At 36.6% G+C, this 11113-nt stretch overlaps 1 protein-coding gene across 1 annotated transcript; it reads left to right on the top strand.

Annotated features, from left to right (window-relative positions):
- Nucleotides 1–206: 206 nt before the first annotated feature.
- On the top strand, nucleotides 207–10804 carry LOC125661422 (uncharacterized). Its single transcript, XM_056147692.1, has 4 exons — nucleotides 207–234; nucleotides 930–1157; nucleotides 6937–7062; nucleotides 9987–10804. Exons 1-4 carry the CDS (start codon nucleotides 207–209, stop codon nucleotides 10484–10486), a joined length of 882 nt encoding a protein of 293 aa, XP_056003667.1. The 3' UTR covers nucleotides 10487–10804.
- Nucleotides 10805–11113: the final 309 nt, after the last annotated feature.

Below are 11113 nucleotides of genomic sequence, written 5' to 3'. Positions count from 1 at the left end.
AAAAAGTCTGCACATCTTTTTCCCCTCGGCTCTCACCAGCCATCAACAACTCGGATGTGTTCACTGCTTTATTTGTGGCCTTTTAAATAGTGTTTTCAGTTTGAACTGCAACAGAAACCATGGATGTGCATATAAATTTGATAGACTGGACATTCAAGTGTACTATATAATGTCTGTCACTCTGCATCATGTCCTCCATATAAACAATGCCGGCTAAAGTGATAGCACAAGACAGTGACTATAAATAGCCACCGTCTAAAACACCATAGGAGTTGGTATAAATTTTAACAAAAGAAAGTCTTCTATGGAAACATGTCACTTGGCAAAGTCTCTCGCCATCTGTTAACTTCAATTGTCAAAGCACCGTTGCGTGAGGCAAGCATAGAGGTACAGTACTAGGTCAACCATCGCCATCATGCCATGCTGTTAGTTACAAACATTGTGAATGTTGGTTTAAACGCTTGACACAATACCATGCAATTTTGTACATCGTTAAAGCGTTTGAATGACTTCATCTCAATGTCTTAACTAAGAAGAAATCCAAGAACCGAGAATATATTTTTTCTGGAAAAATTGACGAATTTTGTTCAAAATAGCGGGAAAAATTTCTAGGGTCGGGGCTATAATTTAGGATCGGTTGGGTTAGCGGAAACACAACACATTTTATCAGTGGCCTAAATGATAGGTCCGGTTGAGTAAAATAATACTAAAATGTCTGTTTACTATTCCGACTGGTCATGTTGAAAAAATAAACATGAGACTGTATTTGAAAACATGAAATATTTCATATTGAATGAATTCATTTTCTATTTTGGGTATCTGACAGTATCTCTCAAGGTCTATATTGTAATGAGAGTACATGTACATACAGGCTGTAATATTTCATTTATTTTGTTACTATATAATTTATCAAAGTTTAACAATTTCAGATCAGCATGAAGAAAGCCTTGATAAAATCTTACGGGGGCATCAGAATGATGGAGATCGCAAAGTAAATTCAGAAACAGATATAACAATCGCTATAGCTGAACATTTATTGGGAAAGCTTTCACCAGGAAAATCTTACATCATTGATTCAAGGGTTGAAAGGAAAGAGAAGTGTAGCTGTGGATTTAGTCATTGTAAAAGTGATCCTGCATTTGGAAGCACTGGTATAGGTATGTATAGCTTTTAATAAACTTTATGCTATTGGTGTATTTTGTTTGTAGGCAGTATATGTAGTAGGGGTGGGACGGTGCCCTTTCTAGCTGATCCAATACGTTTCATGATACACGATATGATACATACCGCAGTACTTTGCATTAAATCAATAAAGTGTAGAAAAAAGGACTTCAAATTTATTCAGTTCTAAACAAAACACAAAAAATATCACTCAGTTCAGCTAGCTTGTTAAGTAGAATAAAATAAATACAGTGAAACTTCTCTAAACCGGCCGGCTCTCGGACCGGAAAAAACGGCCGGTTTAGAGGGATGGCCGGTATACCGAGAATTTAGCAATTATAGACATTTTATCTCAATATTCACAAAGTAGGTACTGTTCACTTTGATCTGGTGATCTATGATCAATTATTGGTGGAGATCAAATTAGTCCGCTTGTACCTAAAGATAATTATGAATTACAAGAAATATTCTCGCTGAAATCATCTAATTTTAAACTGAAAATCTATAACAGGATACATAAAGAAAACACAGAGGCCTATTATTGGAATTCCTCTTACCTATAAAAACTCTGTGTACATTCATCGCTTATGTCATTAACAATTTTGTTTAGACGTTTTTCAAAAGTACAGTAGTAAATATGAAATTGTAATTTGAATATTTCTTTGGAATTTTAAGTCTATGGAAACCAAGCAAATTAATCTATCTTTTAATAATTATCATTAACAGTCATGAGTTTGTTCTTTGTTAACTACCGCTTATATCCATACGAAAGTATGGTGAAACAATATGGCGTTTGATTCCGTATTCATTCAATAATTTCCTAACTGTTTTTTACATTTTGTACAGAATTTGGAAGGGTCTCTTGGATTAGCTAAGTGTCAATTAACACACTTGACATTACAGGTAAACAATAGAAATTGAAGAGGCCACTAGTGTTTTTCACACCTCCAATGGATAATTTCATACCTGGTCAGTTGGTCAGTCAATTTGCTTACCTGGACGATCTTAATTAACCTTTGGCCAAGATTTTCTTGTCTTCAAAAAGTGGCCTGTATGTTAAGGGTAAATTACACGTTTGTTAAGAAATGTACTTTAAAAAGTGGCCGATGTCCGGTTTTCAGGGGTGGCCGGTTTTGTAAGACTTTCTTAGTAAGGAAATGTTAAGATTTCTGCTGGGACTTTGAAAATCGGCCGATATTCAGGGAGAACCGGAATTCTGAGGGCCGGTTTGGAGAAGTTTCACTGTATCACATTATGCTCCAAATAACTTGTCTTATCAATGTTTTTTTGGACCGTTTTCCCCTTTGTAAACTGACAAGCCAAACTTTTCTCATACCCCCTTACTTGGTTCTATAGTTAGTTTTGTTAACATACATCATATAGTCTGCCATTTTTTTCTACTTTCATTTTCTGTTAGAAGGACTATAAATACCCGACAATTGTGACGTTTGGATATTTTTGGAAAACACAATGATAAGTATTGTCATTTGATAAACATGTGTACAGGGCTTGGAATTAACATATGCCCGTCAGTCCGTGACTGGTTAAAAGTCTGGCGGACGCAGTGATTTTTTTCTTTCTCAAACTACCACCCCTCCTTTTGAATTGGGAAAAATTAGCGACATTTTCCTCAAATTGGGAAAAATCATTCATAGCAAATCAAAATGGCAAAGATGCATAGAATTATAAAATAACAACAAATGTTTTTGTTTGAGGTTTATTTCAGATCTGATTTAAAATCATAAAATAAATAATTATTTAACATTTAATTTAATTCAAATATGTATGTGGAGTCACACCTTGTATAAATATTATTAACTTTTTCTAAGAATTACTTATTGTCTAATTTGATAAAAAAAAATACTGATAATAATTTACCAGCATTTGTACCCATAATCTTGTAAATATCATATTAATAATCAAGTTTCTAGAATGTCTCTCCTGTTTGTATTTTTTGGATTTTTGTAAAATCCTATACTGTTATCCACTTCCTGTTATTAACCTGACCCTACATGTAATGGCGGTCAAACTGAAAGTGTCAACGATGGCTTAACATGTATCTGGAAACTATACTAAGCTTCATATCAGCTAATATGGATGCCTCCATTGTTTTATGTATTCTTTACAAAACCTTTTGCATGTGCAGGGGTTTGGAGAATAAAACTGAAGGGAAAAAAATCTATTTACTCTTTGTCAGCAATATACGGTAACTTTTTGTTTAAAATGGCCTAATTTCACTAGATTTGAAATTGGGAAAAACATATATATATAATTGGAAAAAAAATAACTAATTTTGTGAAGGGAAACAGTGGAATATCGGTGGCATTTTGCCCCCCCCCCCCCCCCCCCCCCCCCAAAAAATCACTAAGACGGACTTAAATTTAATTTAGTCAGTCCGATGGGACTGATTAGTTTTCTAAAGCATCATTGTGGAAATTATACTTTTAAATTTTATATCAAACATTTGGCATTCTTCGGTCTGTAGATATCAGATGAATCTGATTCGTAATATAAATCCCCACATTAAAGTGTTACAATATTGTCTGAGGCATATGTTAAAATTTCATTTTAATAACTTTAACGAATTATGTTTAATTATTTCTGGAAAACTCTGTTGGACTGGTAAAATTTTCTGCAGACAGGTTGAAATTATACCTCATCAGTCCAGCTGGACTGGTGACATAAAAAGTTAGCTAAGCCCTATATTTAGAGGTGTAGGTACAGTACCAACCAGACCCAACCTGACAGAAGGCAGTCCCGCAGCAGTCCCACAACAGTCTCAGTAAAAAAAACAAAAAACAGTCCCAGTAGGCAGGGTTAAAATAACTAGTGGGAGGAGCTAAGCCGACAGTGAGATTATCAATAAACATTGTCGATAATCACTGGATCGTGTCAATACGGTAGTCGAAATCGGAAGATAAATGACTTACAATGTAATTAAAGAGAAAATCAATACATTATACATGAACATGATGAAAACAGCACATATTCAAAATACTTCTGTGATACTTTTTCATGAATTTTTAACAAAATGATTTATGAATACAAGTGAAAAAAGATACATGCAGAGTTGATATGTCTGATAACCACAATTTCACAATGTAAAATCAATTGTGGGGTACTGTGGCATGCTCGCCCAGGAAAAATTTGAGGCCGTAGGAGGCATTCCCTGAGTTTAGGGACTTCAATATAGCATTAAAATTATTTGTAAAATGTCAGCAAAATATGTTAATTTACATGTAAGTGACTGGTAACAATTAATTTTTTTCTATAATGATAAGGAGATTTTATAGGAAGCCATGACATGGTTTGTGGAGAATGTGTTCATGTTCTTAGACTCTTGGATGCGTATTTCTGTTGGTGTGTTATGTAGTAGTGCAATCATTTCCAAATCCGTAATTTCATTTACATTTAATAATGATAATAATAAAGCCTTTATTTATCCAGGATTACATATTTAGCGATAACGCTAGTTTTCAATATGGTCCTTCCAAATTCTTAATTTCATTTACATTTTTGTAATGAACCAACATTGTCACGGAAAAATCTTTTATAATAAATTTATTAATTATATTTAATTCACGTAGATTCTTCCTAAACGGTTCAATGCAATATACAATTTTAACAAGATTCAACTCCCAATGAATGCTACCTAACGTTGGTTTCTTTGTAAAATGACCCCACATTATGGACCTGTGATTTTCTCCATGCTTCACTCTAGAAAACTGGGACCAGAATTACCAAAAACAAAACTGGAAATAGTCTTTACAAAGTGAAAACTGCATTCGAACTGTGACTTCCTGTTGTGCTTCATTTATTGTGTTCAACATTGTTGTTAATCGTAACTTTTTTGGTATTATTATTCTCCATGTGGAGCCTCTTGGTCAAATAAAAAAGTTTCAAGACTTAAGTCTTTCATTGCATAGGTGTGTCACTGGGTGTGTGTACAGGTGTAGATGTACAATAAGTCTTTCATTGCGTGGGTATGTCACTGGGTGTGTGTACAGGTGTAGGTGTACAATAAGTCTTTCATTGTGTGGGTGTGTCACTGGGTGTGTGTACAGGTGTAGGTGTACAATAAGTCTTTCATTGTGTGGGTGTGTCACTGGGTGTGTGTACAGGTGTAGATGTACAATAAGTCTTTCATTGTGTGGGTGTGTCACTGGGTGTGTGTACAGGTGTAGATGTACAATAAGTCTTTCATTGTGTGGGTGTGTCACTGGGTGTGTGTACAGGTGTAGATGTACAATAAGTCTTTCATTGCATGAGTGTGTCACTGGGTGTGTGTACAGGTGTAGGTGTACAATAAGTCTTTCATTGTGTGGGTGTGTCACTGGGTGTGTGTACAGGTGTAGGTGTACAATAAGTCTTTCATTGTGTGGGTGTGTCACTGGGTGTGTGTACAGGTGTAGATGTACAATAAGTCTTTCATTGCATGAGTGTGTCACTGGGTGTGTGTACAGGTGTAGGTGTACAATAAGTCTTTCATTGTGTGGGTGTGTCACTGGGTGTGTGTACAGGTGTAGATGTACAATAAGTCTTTCATTGCATGGGTGTGTGTACAGGTGTAGATGTACAATAAGTCTTTCATTGCGTGGGTGTGTGTACAGGTGTAGATGTACAATAAGTCTTTCATTGTGTGGGTGTGTCACTGGGTGTGTGTACAGGTGTAGATGTACAATAAGTCTTTCATTGTGTGGGTGTGTCACTGGGTGTGTGTACAGGTGTAGGTGTACAATAAGTCTTTCATTGTGTGGGTGTGTCACTGGGTGTGTGTACAGGTGTAGATGTACAATAAGTCTTTCATTGTGTGGGTGTGTCACTGGGTGTGTGTACAGGTGTAGATGTACAATAAGTCTTTCATTGTGTGGGTGTGTCACTGGGTGTGTGTACAGGTGTAGGTGTACAATAAGTCTTTCATTGCGTGGGTGTGTCACTGGGTGTGTGTACAGGTGTAGATGTACAATAAGTCTTTCATTGTTTGGGTGTGTCACTGGGTGTGTGAACAGGTGTAGATGTACAATAAGTCTTTCATTGTGTGGGTGTGTGTACAGGTGTAGATGTACAATAAGTCTTTCATTGCGTGGGTGTGTCACTGGGTGTGTGTACAGGTGTAGGTGTACAATAAGTCTTTCATTGTGTGGGTGTGTCACTGGGTGTGTGTACATGTGTAGATGTACAATAAGTCTTTCATTGTGTGGGTGTGTCACTGGGTGTGTGTACAGGTGTAGGTGTACAATAAGTTTTTCATTTTGTGGGTGTGTCACTGAGTGTGTGTACAGGTGTAGGTGTACAATAAGTCTTTCATTGCGTGGGTGTGTCACTGGGTGTGTGTACATGTGTAGGTGTACAATGTAACACTGACTTTGTAGATAATTTACTGGCCACATTTATTACTTGATACTCTCATACTTCACGTACAATGTTGCTTTCTTATCAGGAGAGTATCGAGGAACCCTATTGATTTTGAGGTGGAAAGGTCAAAGGACTTCATTAAAGAAAGCTTGTAGTCATTCATTGCGAGGGGATATTCCTCGCCTTGTAGAGGTCTTGTTATTAGTTTCCTTTTTTTTTTTACACTGTAATATGTTGATACAGTAGCTATTGTCATTTTTATGCCTCCGAGATCGAAGATATATATTTATATATCTGAAACAAGAAGATAAGTTCTCATATACAGGGGTTCTTTAGGGCTCGTAGTGAAATAACATGTTTGAAATTATAAAACAAATGCTCACTTCTGTGTATAGAGAAAAACTGTTTTTGTTTTTAAAGGTCATGAGGACACCTGGCATGGGTTCATTGAGGTCTTATTTCCGTCACAGAGTGGAATACCAGAGACTGCAGCTACTTTTGTTGAATGTAACCAGAGTCCAGCAACACTAACATGCCCTCTTGATGGTAAGATGTTTTCTGTAAAAAAAATTCCAGGAAAAAAATTCCGTTTTTTTTTTCGGCTTCCAAAAAAAAGTGACATATAATTAAATTTCATTGACATATATTTTGGAAGGTGAGGATAATGAACAGTGATCAATCTCATACCTTCTATCAGTAATACAAAATAGAGAGTTGAACAAACATGGATGGTTGCAATCTTTTGATAATTGTTGGTAGCTCACTCGAGCTTGAATACTCAAGTGAGCTATTCTATTCGCCTGTTGTCCGTCGTCTGTCTGTAAACTTTTCACATTTTTTACTTCTTCTCCAGAACCACTGGCCCAATTTCAAACAAATTTGACCAAAAGCATCCTTGGGTGAAGGGCTTTGAAGTTTGTTCAAATGAACAGTGATTCATTTTGAAAATAGTTATCATGAGTCCAGCGGACTCCCCTTGATTACAATAATGAGTCCCATGCTAAAATCAATGAGTCCAAATTCCACTCTTTCAAACAGTCTGACAATCACAGGTATAAACAAACCAAGTTGAGGAAGACTTTCTGTTGTCCCCCCCTCTAGAGAATAAATATTTCAATTTTTATTACAAGCCATCAAATAATTCTCTTGCAGAAAATTCTTATTTGTAGTTCATATTGCAAAATAATTTTCAAATAAAAAATTTCTCAAGATCAAGTTCGTGCAACAGATCAATCAATGATTGGAATTTTGAGAGTGGTACAATGTGAGTTTTCTGAAACCATCAAATCTACACACATGAATAAGTTAATGATCCGCCAAGTTTACATGTCTACACACATAAATAAGTTAATGATCCGCCAAGTTTACATGTCTACACACATAAATAAGTTAATGATCCGCCAAGTTTACATGTCTACACACATAAATAAGTTAATGATCCGCCAAGTTTACATGTCTGCTTAAAGTTGAATGTTGAAAGCTTATATTCCTAGCTACTTCATTCATGCGATTTATTATACCCCCCGCAACAAGTTTTGGGGGGGGTATACTGGAATCGGGTTGTCCGTCTGTCTGTCCGTCCGTCCGTCTGTAGACGCAATGGTTTCCGGGCTCTAAAGCATTATCCTTTCCACCTACTGTCACCATATCATATATATGGACTACCCATGGGATGAAGATGTTCCCTATCGATTTTGGGGTCAAAAGGTCAAAGGTCAAGCGCACTGGACATCGAAGTAGCAATATGGTTTCCGGGCTCTAAAGCGTTATCCTTTCCACCTACAGTCACCATATCATGCATATGGACTACCCATGGGATGAAGATGTTCCCTATCGATTTTGGGGTCAAAAGGTCAAAGGTCAAGTGCACTGGACATCGAAGTAGCAATATGGTTTCCGGGCTCTAAAGCATTATCCTTTCCACCTACAGTCACCATATCATACATATGGACTACCCATGGGATGAAGATGTTCCCTATCGATTTTGGGGTCAAAAGGTCAAAGGTCACGCGCACTGGACATCGAAGTAGCAATATGGTTTCCGGGCTCTAAAGCGTTATCCTTTCCACCTACAGTCACCATATCATACATATGGACTACCCATGGGATGAAGATGTTCCCTATCGATTTTGGGGTCAAAAGGTCAAAGGTCATGTGCACTGGACATCGAAGTAGCAATATGGTTCGGTTTGTCATGCCATTTGTTTTTTACACTCAGAAAAGAGGTAGTTTATACCTATTACCAACACCCTTTGGGAGATTGGGGTAAGCGGGGGGTATTCTTAGTGAGCATTGCTCACAGTACCTCTTGTTTTTTTTTATGCTTTGTTCAAACGCTGCAATAAATAAATTTATTTCCATTTTCCTCAAATCTTAGCCAAACATAAAGTGTAAGCCATTTTTGTTGAAATTTTTTCACCTTTCGAATTTTATCAACCTCTACTTCAATTTCAGGACCGATGTTTGTTTTTAGCCAAGTTGCGTAGCAAATCTCGGCTTTTAAATTGGCAAAGGATGGGCGGGCAGGTGGGCGGCGTCCACAATTAGCTTGTCCGGTCTCTAACTTTCATACATTTTGGTGCATCTTTGTGAAACTTACATAACATGATCAAATCCAAAAGACGAAAGTTCCTATTTATTTTGAGGTCAAAAGGTCAAGGTCACTTTGTCACTAATTGCCATAGATTTGAGCTTGTCCGGTCTCTAACTTTCATACTACTACGGGCATCCTTGTGAAACTTACATAACATGATCACATCCAAAGGAGGAAGGTTCCTATATATTTTGAGGTCAAAAGGCCAAAGGTCAAGGTCTCTTTTTCACTATATACTGTAGATATGAGCTTGCCTCTAACTTTTATACATGTACTTGCTGGTGCATGTTTATCAGACTTCAAATCCTAATGACATTCAAGATTCATGTTGCTTTTAAAATTCAAAGGTCAAGGTCATTATCACACTAAATACCTATTTCAGCCGTTCAGAGCTTCATACTTATAAACTATATTAAATATTTGCATGTTTTCACTTCGTGAATGCAAGTATGCATAATTTTCCAAACTGCAACTCGGCCATATGCATCTTTGATGTGTTTTAGCGATTTTTAAAATTTTTACCCGTGGTTACTAACCACAATATTACCATTCACATCACTTTGCAAAAACGTTATTATCTTTCTATAATTAATATACATGCCCCCTTCAGGGGGGGGGGGGGGGGGGGGGGGGGGTCACAAAAATGCAAAAATAGGATGGGGTCACAATAAGGAATCAAAGTTATACATACAAATAAATCTTTAGATAAGGACCTGACTCGGGTGAGCAATGTGGCCCATGGGCCTCTTGTTGATGCGCTCCTCTGTCTGTACTCAGCATTTGCTATTATCGACATTGTGTAAGTACTCCGGTGGGGTAGCAAAAGGTTATAGGGACTGTAAGCATTGTGACCTGTAGATATATTTACTCATTTCAGAATCTGAAGAAGATTTTTCTGGAAGGAAGTTGATGCGTGCTGAAAATCAAGCTCTAGCCCAAACAATTGTGTTTTCCTTTATCCAAAGAAAAAGGCATCCAGATTTTTCCAATTTCTTAATTCCAAACATTCTGATTTCTCCACATGATTTTCGAATTATTATGTATGACAGTGTTAATGACATTTTGATATGCAGTGTACCGGTGCCACTTTTTCATCCTTATCCGTCCAGTTCTCTTCAGATTGCATCAATCATTATTCTCTGGATGGTTTTGCACTATAGAATGTTTTGTGTGGGAATAGACACTTCATTAATAATAGAAACAATCGATGAAATGAAGAAGATTCAATCCAATTTTAAAGACAGAGCAAAGGAAAAATTAGATCTGTATGTTCATGCGTCAAAATTTTGTGTTCAGGATTTCCCTATCGTACAGAGACCAGCATTACCATCCCATGACCTGCTTGGGTTTGGAATACATTTGATTCCACAAAAATAAGTTATCCACCACTTTCTGGTCTGAAATATGCAGGATTTTACGTTACGTGTACGTCATTCCACAGTGTCAGGAATACCACATACAAATGTATTTGTCTCTGCTGCAAGGAGAAATCTTTGTGGTACAGCTACAAGCTTTCTACAGTGATTATTATTTTTGCAGATTTATGTTATATTCTCAGACTGGTATCGATAATTGAAACTGAACCAAAATGTATTATGAGTTTTTCATGTCACTGTCTTGTAATGACTTGGGGCACAAAGTGATGCCTCTTTCAGTCTGACATTTTTTAAAAATAAACTGGTTTTCCAGACATAATTTTGCTGTGGTTGTACATAGAGCTAATTTATAGTATCTCCCTTTATATTGAATCACAGATTACGTTCAAGTTTTATGTAAATGGAACTATTCTTACTTCGAAATTTCTAATTATATTCAGACCAGGGCTCGAAATTAACATATGCCTGTCAGTCTGTCACTGGTTAAAAGTCTGGTGGACTGACTGACAATTTTCTAAAGCATCATTTTGGAAAATATACTTATAAAATTTTGTACACACATTCGATCTGTAGATATCAGATGAATCTGACTTGTAAATATAAATACCACAAGTGTTACAATATTGTC

Source organism: Ostrea edulis, chromosome 8, assembly GCF_947568905.1.
Source record: "Ostrea edulis chromosome 8, xbOstEdul1.1, whole genome shotgun sequence".
Classification (NCBI taxonomy): domain Eukaryota; kingdom Metazoa; phylum Mollusca; class Bivalvia; order Ostreida; family Ostreidae; genus Ostrea; species Ostrea edulis.
This window is presented reverse-complemented; position numbering and strand designations above follow the sequence as displayed.